The sequence below is a fragment of the Marmota marmota genome, unplaced genomic scaffold (assembly GCF_001458135.2).
Source record: "Marmota marmota marmota unplaced genomic scaffold, marMar, whole genome shotgun sequence".
In the NCBI taxonomy this organism is placed as follows: Eukaryota; Metazoa; Chordata; class Mammalia; order Rodentia; family Sciuridae; genus Marmota; species Marmota marmota.
In genome coordinates, this window is record NW_026000211.1 from 24,872,838 (window position 1) to 24,897,672 (window position 24,835).

General features: G+C 40.7%; 1 protein-coding gene across 1 annotated transcript in view; it reads left to right on the plus strand.

The window, feature by feature from the left end:
• The window catches only part of Sh3rf1 (SH3 domain containing ring finger 1), a 162,246-nt gene extending 141,760 nt beyond the window's left edge, over positions 1-20,486 (plus strand). Inside the window, exons 8-11 of the mRNA XM_015486009.2 lie at positions 194-453; positions 1,420-1,781; positions 9,554-9,912; positions 18,080-20,486. Of these exons, the coding sequence (XP_015341495.1) occupies positions 194-453; positions 1,420-1,781; positions 9,554-9,912; positions 18,080-18,248 (1,150 nt within the window). The 3' untranslated portion in view covers positions 18,249-20,486. The remainder of the gene's footprint in view (positions 1-193; positions 454-1,419; positions 1,782-9,553; positions 9,913-18,079) is intronic.
• Positions 20,487-24,835: the final 4,349 nt, after the last annotated feature.

Consider the following 24,835-nt stretch of genomic DNA (forward strand, 5'->3'; position numbering starts at 1 on the left):
ACAATTTCAAGACCTTTCTCTGCCTCAGGGCCATCATTTCTTTGAATTTGCTCTTCTTAAAAACTTTGTAAAAATAATTCCATTCATTTTTTATAACCTTCTGTCTTTAAAGCCCTGAGTCATTTTTCTTGCATTTAATTGTTCTCTCTCTCATTTTGCTGATGGATTGGGCTTTCTGTTTCTGTCTTGGCAGGGCGGTGACAAATGCTTCCCAGGCTAAAGTCCCTATGTCTACTGCGGGTCAGACAAGTCGAGGGGTGACCATGGTCAGTCCCTCCACTGCAGGAGGGCCTGTCCAGAAGCTCCAGGGAAATGGTGTGGCCGGGACACCCAGTGTCGTCCCCACGGCTGTGGTATCAGCAGCTCACATCCAGACAAGTCCTCAGACGAAGGTCCTGTTGCACATGACTGGGCAAATGACAGTCAACCAGGCCCGCAACGCAGTGAGGACAGGTAAGAGGAGAAGACCAGGGCACATCAGGGAAAGAATTTGCCTGTCTAATGGCAGATCATTTATGGCAGAGGTTGAGAAAATTAGGTATAATATTAAAATGATGAACAACAGTCGAATAAGCTGGGAATGGTGGCACATGCCTATAACCCCAGCTACTTTGGGGGCTGAGGCAGGAGGATCTCAACTTGGAGGTCAGCCAAGGCAACTTAGTGAAACCCTGTCCAAAGAGTAAATGAAAATATGACTTCTGTAATCAAGATTGTAAGTCTCAGATCTCACTGTTCCTAGCTCTGTGACCACTGTATGATTCTTTGCCAACTGGTGTGTTGATCATTGTTGATGAACTAAGTTGTGAATTCATTTTAGACCCAGTAGAATCTTAAATAGCTTTCTTGGTTCTGTAGCATTGAAAACCTACTGAGAATCTTGGGTAACAATGGTGGGGTAAACTAAAGGCTTGTAAATTCTGTCGGAAAAAGAAGAGAAATGGTTCGTTATGAGCCAGGCACGATGACACAGGCCTGTCTTTATTCCCATCTATTCAAGAGGCTGTGGTAAGAGGATCATAAGTTTAAGACCAGTCTGAGCAGCATAGCAAGACCCCCAACTCATAAAAAGAAAAGAGAAATGATTAATTGAAAAAGGACTTGAGGCTGATATTGCTCAACACTGTAGAGAACCATCAAAAACCTATTCTGTGTGGAAAGGTGTTCTCTTTAACTAAAGGGTTTTGGGTTATAGTTGAACCTCTAGGTTCTCAACAGAATCCAGGGCTGATCTGGAAGGAAAATAGTGTCTAGAGATCCAGCCAAGATTTTAATTGCATTTAAATTACTATCCATCCATTCTTTATTGTAATAAGTAGCAGTAGCAACCTTTCATTGTGTGTGATGCAGTAAACTGACTCATGTTTCAATGAGTAGCATTTGGTAGGAAGTTGACTTTTTCCTCCTGTTGTCTACCAGTTGCAGCACATAACCAAGAACGCCCCACGGCAGCGGTGACGCCCATCCAGGTACAGAATGCCGCCTGCCTTGGGCCTTCATCTGTGGGCCTGCCCCACCATTCACTGGCCTCCCCGCAGCCTCTGCCTCCAATGGCAGGCTCCGCTGCCCATGCTGCTGCTGTCGGTATCAGTCGAGCCGGTGCCCCACTGGCCTGTGCTGCGGCCACTTCGCTGACCTCCCCGAGCATCACCGCTGCCTCTCTGGAAGCCGAGCCCAGTGGACGGACAGTGACCATTCTCCCTGGACTTCCCACGTCTCCAGATGGCTCTTCATCAGCTTGTGGGAGCGGTTCAGCAAGCAAACCAGACAAGGACAGCAAGGTAAGAGCGCACCCTGCTCTGCCGGTGCTGTGTCCCGTGGTGTCTCGCTAACGCACATACTCTTTGTTTGAGTCCTTCTGGTGCTTACCACGGGTGAGTCACTGTCCCCAAGCCAGGAACACAGTGGGGAGGAAACGGGGCACCACCCTGTCCTGCATTCAGACTCCTGCCAGTTGCCCAGCCCTCTTTGGGCATTAGGGAGGCCACGGTGAATAAGACTTCGGTGAGCCGCCTCTCTCAGCTTGGTCTCTGGCAGGAATTTTCTTTCTTCTTGGGTCACTCATTCTTTCATCATTTTGCTGTCCTTAAGTTTTCCTGTTCACTTGTTCACAAATCTGTTAAAAAATAAAAAGAAAGAAAAATTTGAAGACACAAGGGGGTTGAAAACGTTGATTAAAAGTATTATTTGTTGCCAGGTGCTGTGATGCATGCCTGAAATCCCAGTGGCTTGGGAGGCTGAGGCAGGAGGATCACGAGTTCAAAGCCAGCCTCAGCAAAAAGCAAGGTGCTAAGCAACTCAGTGAGACCCTGTCTCTAAATAAAATGCAAAATAGGGCTGGGGATGTGACTCAGTTTTTGAGTGCCTTTGCATTCAGTCCCCTGTACTCACCCCCTCCCCCACCAAAAAAAAAGTATTACTGGTGGCTTTATTTTATCAACAGTACATCTGACATCAGCATGGTTCCTTCAGAGGACCTGAAATACAGGGAAAAATTGATTTTCTAAACTCATATGTATTTTTCATGTTTTTCACTTGGGGCTGAATATCAAAGAAAATACAAGTAGAAAACTGTTTCAAGTACTCACCGATGGATGGGTTTTGAGACAGGTAGTTAAAGGAAAGAGAAACTGATAGTGATTAAATGTGACCAGGAGAGAAGAGATAATAGCAGGGTCTACATAATAGTACTGCAGTCGGCACTTGTTCCTCAATATTTCATGCATTCCCCCTAAAGCTGTGGATCAGTCCTCGGAAGCGCTAGGGTAATCATAAACTCTCAGCACCTGGTTCAGCGGTGATGTATGTTGCTGTATTTAAATGGGTAGGTGAGCCTGTAAACAGGAATTTATAAGGAAATAAACTTTACCGCTTACTAAAAATATTTAACTTTTTACATGAGAAATTTTGAAAAAGATTGATATCTATTCCGTGTTTATAATCAACTACATTAAACTTGGGCTCAAGCTGACACATCCAACTTTGTTAATATCATTAAAAGAGTTATTTTTATGGTTTAGATTTTAATGCATGGGCACGGTGTGTCCCAGGGCCCTGGTCACTGATGGGGAAGGGCCTCTTCAGCCCCTACCTTCCCAGGAATCCTGGTATAGCATTCATCGAATCTCTGAAACTTGTTTCCTGTGGTTCCCAGAGATGTCCACCTCCTAATCCCTAGAACCTGGGGAAATGTTTCCTTGCTGGCCAAAAGCACTTGACAAATGTGCTTAAATTAAGAGTGCCTATCTGGGAAGACCCAGGGTTAAGTACAAGGGTTTTCCTGAAGGGGAGGCAGTGGGGTCAGGAGAGAAACAGAAGGGGAAGCAGAGGTAGGAGTGATGAGAGAAAGGAGCAAGCCAAAGAATCCCGGCAGCATCCTTTCCTACAGCATCCAGGAATGGAGCCCTACCAGCACCCTTGATTTTAAGAACTGCTTTTCACCACAAAAGTTGGTGCAATGTTACAGCTGCAACTAATCCAGGACCCTGAGCATCATTCCCTTGAGTACCCATCCCTGACCAATGGCTATTGGCCTGTGCTTGGACACCACAAGGGCTGCTAGTGCCCTAACTCTGGATGGTCCCTGGTCATCGTCAGACATCCTTAGCTCAGAGCAAAGGCACTGAGCACACATGTGTCTCCCTGTGCCCTCCCTTCATTGTAAGGGGCCTTGTGGAACATATCGATCCTTTTACATGATGCCCCGAGATGTTCACAAAGTTGTCTCCTTATTTCTTCCTTTTTTTAAGGTCATACTCTTGTTCATCATGTCACAGATATCCACGTTTTCCCTTCTCAAGACTACTACTTCATTTGATGTTCCAAGTCTGTTGATAGTACAGTAATTCCATGATCATCATCACTTAAATAATCACGAATCCTCACAACTAAGGGTCCTTTAGCCCACATTCCTAAATCACCTCTACTAGGGTATCACGGGGCCACTTGCCAGATGCTACATTGAGAGCAAATGTCTTTCAAACTCATTTTTGCTATCACTCACTGGTAGCAAACTTTTCCTGGAAGAGTCTGCTCAAATTGTTGTTTCCTTTCCTAAGTGCTTGTAAACCTTGAAAGTTTTTTAGTTTGAAAAATTCTAGAATTTCCCAGTCTGCAGAGTGCCTTGTCTTCTTTTTGAAACGTCCTCATGTTTGCCTGTTGAGTTGACCTTGATCCCCAAGTTCACTAGAGTCTCTCATAGATTATTGGTTGTACTTCAGCTGTCAAGAGTATCCATTTGATCTCTCGATCCCTCTTTTCACCCATTTCTCTCTTATCAAGATTTATTCTTCCTTTTCAGTATGAAGAGTATCCTTCCCTTTGCTCCTTCCATCTGAGAACCATTGTACACTCCAGATAGCAGATCTGTGTCTTTCTTGTTCTTTTTGTTTCAAATATCTTTTTAAATCCCCTTTTAATTTTTTTTTTTTTTGTCTTTAGCATTTTGGCAAGTTTAAGCTCATTCTGATCTTCAGCCTTCTTGAATCACCATGCGCCATACTATGTTCTTTGTTATGGGCCCTTCTCTTCATCTTTTTGTACATGTCCTTTAAAAATGTGAGCCCATTACGCTGCTCCATGGGGAATCACATCAGTTCCTTTGGATGCCTCTACATTTTCATCTGCCCAGATAATTTGCAATTGTATGGGTAGAATTTCATTTTGAGAGTCTTCCCTTTCCTCTTGAAGCATCTTCCCTTTTGAGTTTCATGTCATACATGTTTTCTTTGAACTTTTAAAATCAATTCTTTTAAAAGGAAGAGTTCAAACCTACCTCCAGTCTCTTCTGGGCGCCTTCTTCGAAGTTCTTGGTATTTCTGCTTCTCCTGGAGAGCATGTCTAGCTCCTGGCTGGTCTCCTCTCCCCATAGTTGATCAGAATCAGATCCAGAATTGCAGTGTGCTTGGCTTTCTGTGAGATTGAACTATCAGCAAGTCAAGGGAAAAGTATATGAGAATCTCTTCTGCCTACGCTGTTCCTTTTGAACCGTATTTTATTTGGAAGTCCTGTATTACAAAATCTTAGGAATATCTAAAAGTTATGTTTTCATCCCAGAGTTAAAGTCTCTAGCTAACTTGGTATGTGTACTCTGTATTGGACCAAAGTTATCAAGAATACTCTATATTTTCAAACATAATCTTAGTTATTACTTGTTTGAAATCTGGACCTTTCTGTCATTGTTATTTTTCCTTCCATGAGATCCCTGATTTCTTTCATAATCATGAGTTTAACAGCTTTGTCTGCTGTTTTTCTAAAAATGGATAAAACATCAACATTTACTGCCTCAACTCCTCACCCCCAAATTCCTCACAATTCTCTCTTAAGGAGCCAACCACAGGTTTTCTTCAGTCAGCCAACATTTAAGGACCTGTCTGTTATTCTTGATTTTCTTAAGCAGAGCTTCCTATCCGGTTTTTAAGATTCATTGTTTTCTATTCTGAGCCCTTTTCCTGAAGTCCATGCTGATTATTTTCTTTGCTCAAACCATTTTCCTTCCTCCCCATTCTTCTTTTGCTGTCAGAAATAAGATCGTGTATGTGTGTTTTGCCATTCTGTTTGCTGGAAGGGAAGCCCACCCTCCCTGTGACGAGAACACAGTCACTGCCCTGCCCTTGCTGAGAACTGGGATCCAGACCAGCTCCCCGAAGTGCAGATCCACACACACAGTTCAACTGAGAGCAGCCTTTGCGATCTGTGGCGACAGGGAAACGTGACTGCTCCTATGATTCCCCTGTGCTTCCAGAGGCGTTGCTTGCACTGGACACACAGAAGAGAAGAGCGTGGGCCTGATTCAGATCTCACCATCACCCCTTGCTAGCTTAGAAAGCTTCAGGCACTGAGAATAATAGTTAATTCCTGCCTCATCCGGTTGCTGTGAATAAATGTAGAAATCCTTTCTGAAAGCATTTGACAAAATTTTTGAAGTTAGTGGTGTTTTGATCATGTCTACAATTTCACATGGCAGTTCCCATAGGGCCCCTCCTTAAAGACCCCTCCCCTGGTCCCCTGTATCTCAGGCAGCACCCGGGTCATCATCACTCTCCTCTTACTCTGCTTTATTCTTGGCAGAGGGCCTATTTTATAGCCACAATTGTGTCTCTGCTAGGCAACATGAGTCGTTCTTTGTCTTATTTGCTATTGTATTCCTGAGTCTAGCAGTTTGCCTTCTTCATGTTAGACACTCTGTAAATACTCGTTCAGAGCGGGAGTGATTACTATAGATAATCGTGAATTTAGTTTTTGAGATTCCTTACCTAAGAACAATTGATTTTGAGTTTTAGGAGTCTGGCTATATAGATTATTGATGGCCTATGGCCCAGTAATACTTTTTTTTTTTTTTTTTGCTGATTTCTGCATGTCTGAGGGCAAAAACAAAACAAAAAATGGAAGACTCAATGGGAGAATGTTGTTAATTGTGACTCTCAAATAAAGTTTATTTCTACTCTGGAAAGAGCTCCAACTTGATGTTTTCCATCAGACTCATTGTCTGTTATGTGACTGATAGAAAGGAATTAAGCTGATGGTCAGAAATTATTTCATATATAAAAATAACTCTGATTATCTGGTGATCATTTTCTGACCCAGATAGTTGTTTTGTTTTTTGTTTGTTGGTTGGTTGGTTGGTATGTGATGCTATTTTAAATCGTCAGCTCTTCTGAAGGGAAAACAATGATTCTAAAAACATTATTTCATCTGGGAATAATTTATTGGAAAACCCACAGGAGATGAGTTATAAAGTAAGGTTTATGTTAAAAGATAGGCCCCTTTTTCATGTGTGCTAACGTTGCATTTAAAAAATTGCTTTGCTGAAGTATAGTCTGCACTAATTCATCCAGTTTCCATTTCTGCTGTTTGATTTTGAAGAAAAAAGAAAAGAAAAAAACAAAGGTGCCCTTAGATGATAAGTGTCTGAATTTGCAGTTAACTCTTCCAAGTGGCATGTTGCTCTGCTAATAGAGAAAACTCCAGAATATGAAATTAATAGCACAGCTCCTTAGAACTAGGGCTGCATCTTTCCTGTGTTAGCATCTCCTCCCTGTACCCCCTGCACCCTGCCATGATACCTAATCCTCTGCCTTCTGCTCCATGGGTAGTCAGCATCAGTTGATGATGATAACACATCCCTTAGAAGTCATTAAAGCAAGCTGTATTTAATGTGTTTAATCATTTTCAATGAACCAAGTCATCTTTCTTCTTAATCACTTTAAAGGCTGTTCCCTGAGTGCATTTCAGTTATCTGATATTCTTCTGAGTGCCCGGTACTGAGCTTTTAAGCAACATCTTTAGCTGTGGCTTGCTGAGATGGTAATTTATCAATGGACTCGATGTTCTTGGTGGATCCGTGGGGGTCCAGGGATTAGTGTGTGCCCTCTTACATCATGGCAGGAATAGCTAGAAGTCACAGCTGATAGCTACCTTCGAAGTGTAAGCTATCAGACATTAATCTTCCCAGCACATTGCTCGACTCTTTTGACCTCAGACTCCTTCCAAGAAGTAGGGCCACAGCATTGGCCACTATTTAGTCAGGGCATTTCATTGACCTTTGAAGAGAGGAAAGATTTTATCTCCTCTGCATTGAGGGAATACAAAACTCCTGTTTTATCTTCTGAGCCCTGTCACTAGCTAAATATTTGGCTTCCCTTCCATGGGTCTCATCCTTTTCCAGTATTGTCCTGGCCTCTCAGCTCTAATAGGTGAAAGACTCTGTACTAGGTCCTGTGTAAAACATAGAGGTGTGTAAGATACAGTTTCTACACTCAAGCAGGTAGTCCAAATTTGTTGGCCCATTTATTGGAAGGCAGGTGGTTGCCTGTAGGATAATGTGACATTATATGTGTGATGAGCCGAAGCCCAGGCCTTGAGATGCAGAAGGATCTTGCTCAGCCTTGGAATGGGTTGAAGGGATCTGGCTCTGCTCAGCTACAGCCCGAGTCAAGCTGGTACAGAAATGACCTTAGCACTTACTCCCTATCCCTCTTAACCCTGCTTCCCATTTCCAGCCCAAGGGATAATGCATACTGTGAGCAGCATTAAGCAAATGGAAACTGTGGTGCAATTTCCCAGGGATGCTTGCTCATCATCTGATAAATGATTGCTCCGTCTTCCTCATTTCTGCCATTCTGGCTCTAATGGAATTGTGTTATTGTGGACTCAGATTCATTTCCCCAAGGGTTTTTTTTTTTTTTTAACTGTATCTGAGCTAACTCATATTTCCAAGAAAAATTTCTCAGTGCTTTGTTTCCTTGTGGGTCCCTGATAATTCCATGTCACCGTTAGTGGGCCTTAATAGTTCTGATTTGCTTACAGAGTTTTCTAAAGAAATAGTTTTCTATGAAATGTTTCATTTTCAAGCAGAGTTTCCATAAAGAGGACTTAATGATGTAGTTGACATCTTAGTAAAACAATTTAAGATAATGATTTTAAAATGATGTTAAGCTTGGTAATCAAAAAACATTGGCACTTTCGAGTGTGTGAATGAAGGAAAGCTAGTTCAAGTTCTGGCTTTCTTAGCAGAGCCAAGCAAGATGTCAGAAGACGCAAAAATTCAAGAGATGGTTTCTGGGAAATGAGGTTGTTGGGTAAAATTGTTATTTGTGCATTTGCTTGCAAAAAAAGATACTAAAGTATTAATATACTGATGCTTTCATTAAAATGTGGCATTTTGGGTTTCTTATCAAGGGAATGGCTGCAGAATAGAAATGACTTGACTTCGTTATTATTGACTGGTTAAATTTAATCAAGGTGAGGATGAGTGAGAAGTGGTTTAGCCCTACACTCTGATGAAGGTATCATTCCTGTAAATGATGAGGCTCAAATCTGTGGGTGTGGAATAACATGCTGTTAGGTTTGCATTTCATTCAGCTCCCTTACAATAGAGACAGGATAGGCAGAATTTCAGACAGTTCAATCTATCTTCTGAATTTTTCATTTTATCCTTAAATATCTACTTAGACTTTTATCAAACTGGGGTTTTTGTTGTATCTTTAAAAAAATGTTTTTTTTATTTGTTAAAGTAGAATGCATTTATGCCCTTTGATATATCATACATAGATGGGGTATAATTTCTCATTTTTCTTATTATACATGTTACAGAACCACATTGTTCATGTAGTCACACATAAACATAAAATAATAATATCTATTTCATTCTTCTATACTTCCTATCCCCATATCCCCTGCTCTCCCCTCCCTTCCCTTGTACTCCCCTCTACCTAATCTAAGGTAACTCTGTTCTTCCCTAGTGTCCCCCTGTTGTGAATTAGCTTCCTTTTATCTTTTTTATCTGCTTATCTTCATTACCTCAGTAGAAGATGATAATGAACAACAGGATGTCTAAAACAAACAAAAGCATGCAGGCTGAATGGGAGAAGCAGCAGCAACCCTCCGGTTTAACCTTGTACAAACAAACACTGGTCACTAGATTACCAATAACCAAGTATCAACAAACAATTTCAAAAGATCCAAGGAAAAGCGGAAACTGGAGGGACCTATAGATTACAACAGCAATAGCGCTGTCCGTCTCCAACTACTGTCCCTGTTTCTCTTTTTCTAGAAAGAAAAAAAGGGGTTATTGAAGTTGCTGTCTGGTGCCTCCACCAAACGGAAGCCCCGAGTATCCCCTCCAGCATCGCCCACCCTGGAAATGGAGCTGAGTGGTGGCGAGTTGCCCCTGCAGGGAGCTGTGGGTCCTGAGCTACCCCTTGGGGGAGGCCACGGTCGAGCAGGCTCCTGCCCCGTGGACGGGGATGGCCCAGTCACCGCGGCACCAGCAGGGGCAGCCCTGGCCCAGGATGCTTTCCATCGGAAGACCAGCTCCCTGGACTCCGCAGTGCCCATCGCACCACCTCCTCGTCAGGCATGTTCCTCCCTGGGTCCTGTTGCAAATGACTCTAGGCCTGTTGTTTGTGAAAGGTGAGTTCACTGTCATTCTAGGAGAAAACTCTGAAGTGAATAGCAAGCTTTATGCTGGAAAATACAGTCTGATATCTAAGATATTTTCTTGTGTCCTTATTTTTAGCTGAATTTGTAATAACGTCAAGCTCTGACTCTATTCACTTGCTGCAATGTACTCTGGTCTCCTTTCCCCCTATCCCTAGATCTCTTCCGTGGGGTTGGTCTCCGGCCTTCTTTTTCTTTATTTTCAGAATGGATGCAGATGAAATTTGTCAGTCACCAGAAACTCACTCGTATTTACTTCCTTCTTCCTGCTTCTGTTCCATTACCAGCAGTCACTCTCTCTATTTAACCTCTGCATTTATTAAAAGTTGATATCATCACCTGCTGGTTTAAAGTAGCTAGAGAATTCTTTCCTTCTTCCTCCTGACCCAGAAGAGTGTGGCTGTCCTCAGTCTTAGTTCTGACTCTTCTCCTGACCTAGTGACTTGGTTCAGTACACTCAGAATAATGAGGTCTGTTTTGGTGGTTCTGGCCTTGAATAATGATCAGAAACAGGAGCAGTTCTGTTTGATACAGCCAGTGGGATTCTAGGAGTGTGTTAGGAAAGAAAATACACTTAATGAGACAAAATCTATTTGGTTTATACAAACTGAGAATGAAATACTCTTTATTACCCAGGAAAACATCATGAAGAACCCTTAAAGCAGTGTGCTATTTTCACATAAAATACAAACGTTTTGCTTTAAGTGCTGTTTCACTGTTTCTGTAAGTTTCATTCCCTCGTGACCTGCATTTCATAAATGAAGCAAATTTTAAATTCATGGAAGTATTGCCTTTTTCAAAGCATTTTCTGTGTTACAGAACTGAGATCTTACTGTAAAACACTATATTTTAAAATGACTCAAATTCACTTCACCATTGCATTTTTTTAAAAAAAATTTTTTAAAGATGTTGATGGATCTTTATTTTATCCATTTATTTATATGTGATGCTGAGAGTCAAACCCAGTGCCTCACACATGCTAGGCAAGCGCTCTACCACTGAGCCACAACTCCAGCCCCTCACCATTGCATTTTTAAATTTATTTATTTATTTATTGCTGTGCTGGAGAGTGTCTGGCCTCCCACATGCCCAACAAGCATTCTACCACCGAGCCAATTCCCCAGCACTTACCTTTGTCTTTCAGATAAGAGCCATGTGAACATTTGTGCTTATCAAAATCTAAAGTCCTCATTTATATGATTTTGTGGCATACTTTTTTACTTAAACTATGAGGGCTGGGGTTGGAGCTTAGTGGTACAGCTCTTGCATAACACAAGTGAGGCACTGGGTTCTATCCTCAGCGCCACATTAAAATAAATAAATAAAAGGTATTGTGTCCATCTACAATTAAAAAGAAATATTAAAAAAACTATGAAGTGCAGGGGAGTGATATTGGCCAAATTTTATTGTTATATTGTGTGCATGTACAAATTATGTAATAATAAATCCCATCATTATGTACAACTATAGTGCACCAATTTAAAAATATGGGGGAAAAAACTGAAAAACGGAAAAGAATAAACTTCAAACAACCTATATGCATTTAGTACAAAATGCACAGTGTATGTTTTTATAGTAAAGTTAAATAATAATTCTGATTCTTATAAAACCAGTTGAGAAATGAGACATTACCCTAAAAAAACATCTCCTCCTTACACTTGGAATCATTCTTTCTCTTGTCTGTTGTGCTCTGGTAAAGCTTTGAAGTTGTGTCCTGACTTCACTTGATCTTCTATTCTGAGCGGCAGGCTTTTTCTTGCAGTGCTGTTACTCTGCTTTCCAGGGACAGGAGGTCCTGTCCCTGGAGATAGTCCAGTCACTTGTGTACTTTCTTTTGGTCCCAAAGGCTCCCTCTTTCCCTCCAGGCAATGATCTGCAGTTTCCTGCATTCCGTGAGGCTCACTGTCCTCTTTTCTCTGTCATTTTGGTATTTGTGTGACTGTTTCCAGGGATGGTTCACTTGCCCAGACTCTCCCCAGGCCCTGACTCAGGCACTTCGAGCCTCCTACCCCATTATGCATTCCTTTTCAGTTGCCAGATGTCCTCAGTCTCTGTGGCTTCTGCATTCCAGCCCTTTCCTCTTAGAGAGGCTCATTTCTAACAGCAGGCTCCTGCTGTTCAGCGCTCCTGAAAAGGAGAAATTACTAAGGAAGACAGGTGATGGCGTTTCAGGGAGCAAGGGACGCACATCAGACAGGGAACATGGAGAATTTAATGATGGGACAGATGGGCTCAGGCACTCTGGAATTCTCTCACACGTTTTTAATATAACCATTTCAATTTTTAGGAGTGGGAAATAGGTCTTTGGAGAAGATTTCTGCCCATGTTTATACTTTTATAATTCATACGTTCAGTGGAATATTAAATACAAAGCTAGCACGACCAACTTCTCATAGCCCTTTACTTTCATACAGTGATGAGAATCATATTTATTTAGCTTGGATTCTTAAGTCTGCCTGACTGTAAAAACGTAAGAAAATGGGCTATTATCCACCAGAAATGAATTTTTTAATAGAAAACTTCCAAGGAGAGCTGGGGATATAATCAATGATAGGGTACTTGCTTAGCATGTGAGGCCCTGGGTTCAATCCAGCACCAGGAAAAATAAAAAGCTACCAGGTATATAATTTAGAGATTACCTGTTTGCATATTTCAAAAATTTTACCACAGCAAAAAGTATTTACTGCTTAATATGAAGGAAAAATCAACTTTCATTTCAGTATGATTCAGAAAGCATTTGAAGATGTTGTGTTTCCTTGATCGACAATATAAACATCAACAGTTCTTGCCCTCTCAAAATGTAGAAGCCTAGGGTTCTGTTGGTAGAACTTTTACTGATTGAATTTCATAGAAATATTTTTAGTCTATAATATCGGGGCAATATGAGATAGGGATCCCTACAGATTATAATGAGAGCCAGCACCAAACCTCTCAAATCATGACCCATAAATCTAAAGTAACAGGAATAAATAAACAATAAATAAATGAGGAAAGAAAGAAAGAAAGAAGAAAAACAGACAGATGTGACTGGGGCTGCCAGTGCTGTCAATGGAGAGAAGCATTCATGTGATGTAAAGACTTAAGCAGTCTCATAATAAGGAAGGACGAACCTTGAAGTGTGTTGACAGGTCTCAGTGTCAGCTGAGGGAATTCTCTAAGGAACAAAAGGATTCTTTTGTGTTTGTGAGAGAGACTGAAGAAAACAAGCAAGAAATAGCACTCTTTCCTGGAGGCAGAAAATGTATAATTGATGACAGCAGAAATAATAGAACAAATATTTTAGGCTCTATTTTAGGATTGAGAAAAAATAATTAGGAAATTGCAAAGAGAAAGTAGAAATAAAATATTTCAGAAGAGATGGCAAATAAAAGTATGTGTGACAGCCCTATATATATATATATATATATATATATATATATATACACATATATATATATACACGCACACACACACACATATATGTTTGTGTGTATATATATGGCTTAGGGAGACACAGCAAGTCAGCTGTCTCTACCTATTTTTAAGTTTAGAAATTAAACTGATAATCACATACCTATAAGCCCATCTCCTAAACTGGAAAAGAACCTATGATCTTTGATCAGGGATTAGGCTAGAATACTTGGAAACAAACAAATTGGATATAGATAGATTTATAGAAAGGCAGTCGGGCTTAACCAGCATGATTAATTTCTGTAAGTCAGAGACAATGAACCCACTGGGTGAAGCGACAGACATAATTTACTTGGGCTTTGAGCAAGCTACCAAGCCAGCTATCACAGTTTTGCGAGTCTAATTGGATATTAGACTGCTCTGGCAACTGGCAGAAAGTAGTGATGGTTACTCACCCAGGCCAAGGTGATGGATTGAGCGGCTCCCAGCGTTACAGGGAGGCCAGTTTGGGCTAAACCAGGGGAGATTAGAAATGAAAATCCACGAACTTCAGAGAATACAAGAAAAGCCAGAGAAATCAAGGAAATAGAAAATGTGTACTAATAAAAGACGGGTGAAAGCTAGACTACTGTAGCCCAAACCAGGAGGTTTGGCATTGGATATCAGTGGAATTTCTTTACTTAGCAGCGAGACTTGTTTCTCTAATTTTACCCTGGTAACTGTCCTTGGAAGGTGAGTTAATCACACAGCCATGAAAAGGCCCATTTGGATCTGAGCCACACCCCACACCTACACCACAGTTCTTTGTGCAAAGAGATCAGGGGGAACTTTCCAGCAACTGTGGTATAAGTTAGCTTGTTCCCTCTCTTTCTTCTTCCCTTTCTTTCTTCTACTATTTCCATTCTTTTTATTCATTTGGTCATCTCATTTTTTGAACTGTGGTAAAATGCAGATAAAATTTACCAATTTATCAGTGTGCAATTTAGCAGCATCAAGTACATGTGCATTGTTTACCACCATTCACCACCATCCATCTGCAGAAACATTCACCGTCCCACCCTGAGACTCTGTATCCTTTAGCAACAACTCCCAGTCTGTGCTCCCATAGGCCCTGAGCTGCCATTCTCCTTCCCATCTCTGTGAGTGACTGTCCTGGGTGTCTCACAATACAGTGTGTGTCCTTTAGTGTGTGGCTTATTTCACTTAGCATGGTGTTTTCAAGGTTCTTCTATGTTGTAGCAGGTATCTAGATTTCATTCCTTTTAAAGAAACATTTAAAATACATTTTAAAAAATAGCTTTACTGTGTGGTTAGGCCTTTGCATCATGGTGCACGCTTAACAATAATCACTATATATAACTCTGCTTGCTAGTGTGAGACATAAAGTGGATTTAGCATCATCTCACCCCTCAAGCAGATTATGGTCTGGTAGAATAAATGAGACAGGGACAGGGATGCTGATAATACAATGGAGACTGTGCTAAGTGCCATAAGAAATATACATGGAGGCCTCTGGGATTTAGTCAAGCATGAAATTACTTCCAGCCATGGGGCTGGAGATTTCACAGGGGAGAATTGGAGTCAGGCTTTGAGAGATTGATAGGGTGTGGATGGGCAGAGATGCTGTTAAAGAAATTCCCAGAGGAAGGAACCACACCACGAGCAAGGTGTGGAGTGGGAGAAGCAGAGGCCATATCTGGGAAACGTGTTCCAGCTTAAGGGGGTGTTTGGTACATTCATGGTGATAATGGCAGCTCTAGCGATAGAGATGAAGGCCAGATAATTGATGGCTTTGTGGACTAGTCTGAGGATTAACCTTGCAGCCACTGGGGAGCTGTTAATGATGTTTTCAGCAATGGGTAGCTACAAATAGAGTTGCCACTTAAGAATATTAAATGTGTAGAATGAATTGGAGACAGGGAGAGATTCAAGACAGGAAAGGAGTAGATGTTAATGAAGTCACCAACCGGGATGGTGACAATGATAATGAAGAGGAGTAGACGGGGTGCAAGTTTAAGGAAGTGGATCGGCAGGTGCCATGGAAGTCATGAACTCCTGAGATTTAGAACTGCCCCAAATCCCTGTTCACATAAAGACAGGCCTAATCCAAGTGAGGCAGAGGGCGGGGCACAGATGTGAATGAAGGGCCTCTGCAGCTGGGCCTTACATCTGTTTGTGGGTCTGTGAACCTTCTACTTGGCAAAGCTTTTTCAATGCCTGAGATAGTTGGCCTGTTGTGCCCAGAATTTGGCCACATGAGTCTGTATTAGGAAACTGTGCAAACCACCTCACAAGGCTCTCGAGGCCAGGATCTGAGCTGGAAGAATTCTGAGTCTGTCACTGCTGCACCTGGTAGTCTTCATACGATCAAGATTGTGTCACAGTTTCCATTATGCACATAGTTTCTCATTCCACCCCCTAGAGGTTTATAACTGAGCAATGAAAATTTGCTCCCACTGGGAACTTGGCAGGAAGATTATGTTCTTAGCCCAGCAGCAGTTCTAGTTCAAAAAATTTTTTGACAAAATTGGTTTAGTGCATTTTACAAAATGCAGATATTAATCTAATTCACTTCAAATTTTTCAAACTATTTTGGTTCCATTTTACCTTTAAGGCAGCTCGCAGAGAACCAGTTAGAATTGGGTCTCATAAGAGATCTGCTCTGAATATGTTTGGAATCATTTGTACTTTTTTTTTTTTTTTCTAGAATTGTAGAGCTTTACTTAAATTTTAACTTGCCCCAATTAGGAACTACATCATTTCTTTTTACCCAGATTTTCAGCATATTGGCATCAGACCTGAGAAATCTCATCTGCATCCTTCCTTCAGATAAAGCCATAATGAATTTGTTTGTCAGAGAAAGGATTCTAAAACTTTGATCATTCTCAAGTTTCTGAAGTCTTATTATCAAGAGATTCTTTAGGTTGTGTCCTGATTCCTGATTAGAGGTCCATCCTTCAAACCTTACCTCTAAGAAGTGCCAGACCCCTGCCTACTCTTATGTAAACCATATGATCACAGTGGGAGCTAATATTTTGGGGTTGAACTCTGTATCAGTTGCCATACGAGGGCTTCATTCAAAGCATCTCATTATAGTCCTATTCTACGGATGTGGAAACTGTGACTAAGAAAGCTAAGATAACTGACCCAAAGTTAAGCAGCTCCATGTGTCCCTAAAAACTTGTCACCCCACTCCCTAGGCTAAGGCTTTCCTCACAGTGCCAGGCCTCATCCCCAAGTCTGTGCTTGATTGAACCCTGACACATGTGTTTATAAATGCTTGTGTCTGAATTAGCTAACCCTTTCTAAACAGCTAACCCACCTCTGTGTTGTACTTATGCTGGGTAGCCACATAGCCTTTGTGTGTGTGTGTGTGTGTGTGTGTATTAAATAATATAATAGTCTTATATATGTATGGTCTTTGTAAATATAAGTGGATATGAATGACTGGGGTGATTCATTCATATCACTATTGTTTGGGGTTTTGGAAAGAGACTTCTGTTCCTTACAATGCAGTGGCCTTGTAGGGATGTTGAGTGTCCTTACAACATGGCCGTTGATTTTTCTCACAGTGAATGATCCAAGAGAAAGTAAACTGGAAGCCACATACCTTTAATCATCTAGCCTCAGAAATCACGTGCTGTCACTTTCATAATACATTATCAGTCAGACAGGTCATCCCTTTGTGTTGTGGGAGGAGCCTACACAAGTGTTGAGAATACAGGAAGGCAAGGATCACTACAGCCCCAGGGGGTGTTGGCTGCCATATACCACCATTCCCATCCCCCACCATTTGGTTGGAAAAAGCAAAAGGAGTAAAGGAAAGAAATATCACTGGATAAACAGAGAAGGCTAAAAGAATATAGAACCTAAACTAAGTTACCTTCCTCTGGCTTTCTTGGCTGCTGAATAATCCCATGCAGAGAGCCTCAGCAACAAAGAGGCAGGAAATAGGAAATATTAAACCAGCAAGCTGCTGGAGTGTCTAAGTGCTAACTCTACCTTTCCCACTGATAGCTGAGTTGAGAAACAAGGAGAAATAGGCACAGATCTGAGACTACAGAATGTCAAACTCATTAATGGTGGTGGTGGTGGATTGAATCTGTGGCCACAGTCTCTCTTCCAAGTCTGGACCTTGGGCTACCTTTCCAACAGAGAATGTAGCTGTGTAAAGCAGATGAACTTCCTTAGCATTCCTGCCAAGTCCCAGAATAAGAGATGCAAAGACACAGGCTTTCAGATGTACTGCCAGCAAGCAGGCCTGACCCTGACCCCTCTCTGGTTACAAGGTACGGCAGAGCAGAGCCCACTCTGAAAGCAAACAATTCGAAGAGGCTCGAACCCAGATGCTCAGCTATTCTCCCAGTCTCACCAAATAAATACACTCCTCTCTTCTTGGAGTAGAGGGCAGGACACTTCTCCTGGGAAATTGAATAAGACTTTTCAGTTTCCCAGTTTGTAGGGCCAACATACAAACACTGGGAGGGGTCAAATGGCTCTCCTGCATAGGTCATCCAAATAAACCAGTCTGGACCATCAGTAGTGGACAAATGCACATATCCAAACACATTAATGCCAAGCAAATCTCTACTGACAGAGAAGAGCTGTATTTTGAGTTTTTACAGACCCTTATAAACAAATTCATGCTATTTCCTATTCTGTTTATTTTGAAGGCTCATGCAGATTGACAAGTGCACCATTCTTATCACTACGTTGATGGCCTTAACCAAAGTCTCCCTCTCTCTTGTAGGCACCGGGTGGTGGTTTCCTATCCTCCTCAGAGTGAGGCAGAACTTGAACTTAAAGAAGGAGATATTGTGTTTGTTCATAAAAAACGAGAGGATGGCTGGTTCAAAGGCACGTTGCAACGCAATGGGAAAACTGGCCTTTTCCCAGGAAGCTTTGTGGAAAACATCTGAGGAGACAAACACTGGGGAGACTCAAAATCACATCACACAACAAAAGAGCACAAAGCAGTTTGATGGAAAGAGCACATCTGTGGACTTCGAAGGGTCAGGAGCTGAGCAGAGGGTTGGTATGTGGCTCCAGAGCCTCAGCACAGCCACACCAGCCAGCAGAGCAAAGCCGGTGTCTAGGTTTCACCACTCAGTTGGGATTGTAAGGTGTGCCTTGTACTGAGCAACCTTTTTTGTTTTTGAAAAATGTATAACTAAAATGGACAATTGTTTACAAGGCTTAACTAATTTATTTGCTTTTTTTTAAACTTGAACTTTTCTTGTAATAGATAAATTCTTTGGATTATGATTTTAAGAAATTATTAATTTATGAAATGAGAGCCAAGGAGAAGCTGGATTATCTCCTATTGAGAGCGAGAGATTCGTTTTGATGTCAGATGCATCTTCCCTCCCTTACCCCTGCCCCCCCACCATTATATTTTGCTTCTCTAAGACAGAATTACCAGTTCTCTAATTTGGGTTTTCCTCTTTGGGAAACCAAACATAGAATTGAATCAGTATAGAAAGGGCCTGGGGTAGGGAGAAAAACTCAAGAGAAGAAAGGTTAGTGTTCCTTTTTTTCTAGTTTGATCAGGAATCAACCTGAAGACCTAGTCCTCAATTTAATTTTATGGGTTTTTAAATTTCCCTAGAATGGAACCAGTAATAAGGAAAAACAAAGCACAAGCATTGACTAGAAATATATTCAGAAATAATATTTAGTTTTTATAACAGAAGCAGCTCAATTCATTGGTTGGAAAGTAGGGAACATTGACGTTGTACTTGCTGTCTTGAGAATGGCTATGAAATGTAATTTCCATTTTACCCCAAGTGATCTGCATGCCCAGGACACAGTAAAACGTTTGTGAGATGTGGTGGTAAGTGATGCGCTCGTGTTCGGGTCAAAGGCTGTAAGAAACACTGTGAAAAGTTTACGTTCATCCATTGTGGCTCTTTCTCCACCGTCTTGCATGTGTTGCCAAGTCCCACAGTAACATGGACTGTGCATGGTGTGTATAGTTCATTGCCGTTTTCTGCTGAGGTTAGTTTGCATTCAGCATTGACCACTGCAGGAGATGTAAAATAAACAGCACTCTGTACCCCACAGCCTCTCCTGACCAAGGTCTGCTGAGCACACTCGCTCCCTCTCTGGCTAAGGTGTCCATTAGCCATCACACAAGTCATGACTGAAAATGCTCTGTGTCCTCCCAGCAGACAGATGGAAAGGATGAGCTTATCCAGGAGGCTGCTCCTGAAGCTGTTCCTTGGAAGCTCTGGCGGGAAGGCTTGGCGGGAGCCAGTGTGCCCACACCTTACAATTGTGGCAGGATCCAGCTGAGCCTGCCTTTTTATATTTATATCCATTCGTTGATGTCATTGGCCTCTTCCACCAATTTCATTACGGTGCCACGCAGTCGTGGACCTGGGGAGTTCTGAGAATAAAAGGAGGGAAGGCAGCCTGGTGGTGAGGTTGTTACCACAGTTTTCTCATGGGAACTAAGTAAAGAAAAAAACAAACCTTTTTTTTTTTTTTTACACTTTTAAGAATTAATGCTGGGAAATAGAAACATGGACTTAAAAGTCTTCTTGCAATAGCAAGAAGTTTCATCGTCTTAAAAAGATACAGAATGTGGTTGAAAATGAAATCATTCCTAAGTTAACCATTTTTTTTTATATAAAACACTGTACATTATGTTCCTGTGTGTTGAATTTTTTTAAAAAAAAAATACTGGGATATTCATGTAATATATAAAGGTTGGTGAAATGAACTTTAGTTAGGAAAAAAAAAAAGCTGATGCCAGCTTTCATCTGTGTAAGTTGACACCAATGTGTCATAATATTCTTTATTTTGGGAAATTAGTGTATTTTATAAAAATTTTAAAAAGTAAAAAGACTACTACAGGTTAAGATAATTTTTTACCTGTCTTTTCTTCATATTTTAAGCTATGTGATTGAAGTACCTCTGTTAATAAGTTTCCTGGTATAAAGTTGGTTAAGATTTCATCTGTTAATAGATCATTAGGTAATATAATGTATGGGTTTTCTATTGGTTTTTTTTGGAGACAGTAGATGGATTTTGTAACAAGGGCTTGTTACACAGTGATATGGTAATGATAAAATTATAATTTATCATTCCTTTACATGTTAATAATTTGAGGACTAGATAAAATGTTTCAAGATTAAAATTTGATGTTCAACCTTTATAAGTCCCCTGTGTCAGTCCTTAAAATTTTCCTTTTTTTTTTTTAACCTAGGATACTTTTGACTTGATTTCTGTTTCGTAAAAATTCTTTGCATACACCTCAAACAGCAGGTGTCTGCAAGCATCAGTTTGGTGGTTATACACTTTACCTCTCCAACTAACAAAAAACCTTATTTGTTTAGTTCCTCCAAGAAGCTTGAAGTCTTCTGCAAAGCGTCTATAAGGTCTCACAAGATACTGCATAGCATCTCTGCTCCCCCTCCCCCTTCAGGGTTACTAAAGAGCCTGGTAAGTGCTAGAAGCCATGGGAAGGGTAGCAGACCTTCAGCCAACCATATGAACTGTTGGGTCTCAACATGGCTTGGGGACCTAATCCTGAGACCTACCATGATTTTAATCTTCCATGAAATGAAAAGACCACATAATTCTTGTTCAAAAATATTTTTCCATTAACTCTTGCTTACTCTCAAATGACTTGTGAGAATTAAAAATCAGGCATTCCAGGTTGTATTGTGGCTTTACCAAAAAATCACCTTTGTCATCATCTGTGTAAGTCAGTTACTAGTTTCTTCATATTACTGGTCTGTCTATCCCACTGGGTAAGGTGAGTCGCAAAGGAGAAAATGTCATTGTTTTGAAACTTTTAATTTTATTACATTTGTATGTGGCATTAAATTCATCTCTAGTTTCAAATATTTTATCTCACTTTATTAGAGTACACAATATATAGTAATGGAGTCTAATTGCATTCAGAAGGAACAAAGGAAGGTGATATTTCCAACTGCTGTGCATTGAATTGTCTATGATAATAAGACAACCATTGATTGATTGATTGATTGATTGACTGACTGACTATTTAATTGATTGAGACAGTGTCTTCTTATGTTACCCAAGCTAGTCTCAAGCTCCTGGACTCAAATGATCTTCCTGCCTTAGCCTCCTGTGTAGCTGGGACTATAGGCACTCACTACTCCACCCAGCTTAAGACAACATTTTTATATCTTCACAAGTTCAGGTGAACATTTTAATCCAGAACTATGACCAATACTGGTATTCAAGTTTGGAAAGTGCTTTTAATAGATGTTTAACTAAGTTGTGCAACTCTAAGTATGTATCCATGTGATTTTTTTTTTTTTAAATGTGTTTTGAACCAGTTAAAGCAAGCCCTTATCAAGATGGAGTCCTATTGAAAACTTCTCCTTTCCAAGGAAAAGAGTTTGCCAGCTTCCCAAAATAAACATTTACAAAAGAGATTAGCCAATATCCAGATCTGGCTGAGGGGAGTAACCCTCACTGACTTCTGTGGCTCCAGAATGTAATGGGGAGTACTGGGGACTTTGCTCTGCCTGCCCCTTAGCGATCGTCACCAGAGGTAGAAAGGAGCTATTAGACTGAATGGTAACCAGCCAAAGTAAATGGTGACAATTTTTAAATACCCTGTCTCTAGTTCACAAATGAACATTTCTTTGACTTCCTATTACAACTAACCCCTGAACAATGCAGGTTTGAACTGCACAGGTCCACATACATAAAGGGATTCTTTGGAGATTTGCAACAATTTGAAAAAACTTGTGCTAAACATCACAGCCTAGACCTGTTCAAACAAGAAAAAATTAGGTGGGGGTGTGTAAAGTATATGTAGATAACAGTTTTATTTTGTCATTTACTACCATAAAATACATGCAAATCTGTTAAATTTTATCAAAACTTAAGCACACTGTATGTGGCCCCATTCACAGTTGAGAGAAATGCAAGCAAATGTAAAGATACATTGTTATCTTTATATCATAACTGCATAAGATTAACTGTAGAATTATGATAATCTTGTAGCCACCTCCTATAGCCATTGCAGTGAGCTCAAGCATTAGGATTATCTGCTTAAAACTCTGTGTGCTACTGATCATCTCCATGCGAGTGGTTCATCTTTCCAGGAAATTGTGTGTGGCAGGAGAAAGCTATTTCTGGTGGGTCTCACTTTTTTTTTTTTTTGGTGTATGCAACACATATAACATACAAAGTATGGATTAATCAACTGTTAATGTTATCAGTGAGACTTCTGGTTGATAGCAGGCTATTGATAGTTCAGTTTGGGGGGAATCTAAAGTTACACTCAGATTTTTGACTCCATGAGGAGGTTGGTGCCCCTAAATTGTTCAAGGGTCAAGTGTAATTACTTTCCGATTTGGCTCATTGGATTTCCATTTCAGAAACACCATATGGATCTTACTCTTGCTAATTCTCATCGTTCTGCAATGATCCAGACTCTCAGTAACTAGGTTGAAGAGATATGCAACTGACATTAATCTTTTTTTTTATTTTCAGTACTAGGGATTGAACTCAGGGGCTCATGTATGCTAGGCAAGCACTTTACCACTGAAGTATATATGCCCAGCCTTTTGAAATTTTATATTGAGACAGGATCTCACTAAGTTACCAGGCTGGCTTTGAACTTGTGATTTTCATGTAGGAGGCACTGTGAACCACACAGGTCATGAGAAAGACTGAGGTGGGAGTAAAAAATAGGAGCAAAGGGAATGTTTATCCCACTGCCTTTATTAGGGGTTTGTGTAGGAAAGCCCAGGCAAGACAGGGTGAGCAATCAATAATTAAATAATTTCACCAGGCTTTAGACCATGAGGCATGGGGCCAGGACTTCTGCTACCTGGGATGTGACTTCCTCAGTCACAATAGCCACATTTCAAGGATTCACTAGCCACACATCTACAGCAAAAGAAAGACATAACTAACCAGTGCCTTTCTGGTGAACATTCAGGTTATTTCCAATATTTTGATATTATAAGCAAGACTGAGATGAATATGATAGTATTATTTTATACTTGATTAACAGATGAATCTGGAAGACAAATTCTTAAAAATTAAAAGAGGTTAAGGTATTTGTAATTTTGAAATTAGGTGCTCCTTATTTTTATAATTGGATTTTATTTAAATTAATTAGATTTAAATACAAAAAGCCATAGTGACAATAGCTACAGTATTAGGCAGTGCAGTTTTTGAGAAATGCTATTTGAGAAAGATCGTTCAAAGAAGGGAAAAACAACACAAAACACGGCATTGCTATACTGTATCCAGCTCTCACAGGGAGGCAATTTATACATTAAGGATTACAGAACTCAATGTGTTAGAAACGCTGCCAGATATGTGAAAACACTTAACTTTGAGCAATAGCATTTTTTCTCTTCTTAATTTTTTTTTTCCTGAAGTGCTTGGGATAGAACCCAGGGCCTCACACATGCTAGGAAAGTGCTCTACACTGAGCTGCATCGCAGCCCAGAGATCCTTTCTTTAATTTTGAATGGCTTCTTCCTCCCCATGTGCTCCAAACAATAGGCAAAAAGATTAGATTTGATTAGAGTGTATTGGGGGAACTCTTGGAAGTTCATGGTCCACACAGTCAAACCAAAAAGGCTTCATTAGGTTCCCCCAATACACTCTAATCAAATCTAATCTTTTTGCCTATTGTTTGGAGCACATGGGGAGGAAGAAGCCATTCAAAATTAAAGAGATGCATATTCCCCGAATATCAGGGCATATCTCTTGCACATCTGTCTTGATTTTAACGTTGGCTGTGAGCTTTAGTCCACGTAGGGTCCCCAGAATGAACACGTGACTCCTAAAGCTGTTGGCATGATGGTCAGATGACCGGCCCACTGTGAATTTAACTGGTCATCTTCTCAGCAAACTGAGATTAGGGCTTATAGAAGGAAGAAAATGACACTCTAGCCCTCTAATTAAACATGAAGTGGCATCTCTAGAACAAAGGCCATGATTCTTAGTCCCCCACCACCACCCGCCCCCAGCAAGGTCAGTTCAAGTGAAGGCCATCGCCTTATCTTTCCAATCACATCTAGTTCATTTCTTTTGCCTGTGAAAATTGAAAGCTTAATGGAATTACCTTCTCCCTTTTTTTAAGCACTCAAGGGTGCTACAAAACATAAAGCAAAAATGTCCTTTTGAGTAAAACCAATTTCCTTATAAATTATATCACAAAAGCCCATTCAATAAACTCCCTAAAGGCAGACACAGTGAAGACTGATACCTTGCTGCCGGCTCACTCTTTCTTTAACATAAACTATTCAGCCATCCCCTGTGGTCTTAATTTGTGTCTTTTCTTTTTTTTCTCCCCCTTTCCTACCAACATCTAGTTAAGACCTTCTGTTAAGAACTGATTCAGGCTGGGGATGTAGCTCAGAAGTCCTAGGTTCCCTCCCCAGCCCAAAAAGAAGAAAAAAAAAAAAAGTTTATTCTGATTGAGAATTTGGGGTTGGAGATGATGATGGGGATTCTGTGAGTAAAAATCTCTTTTATGTTCTAGATACCAGCTAATTGG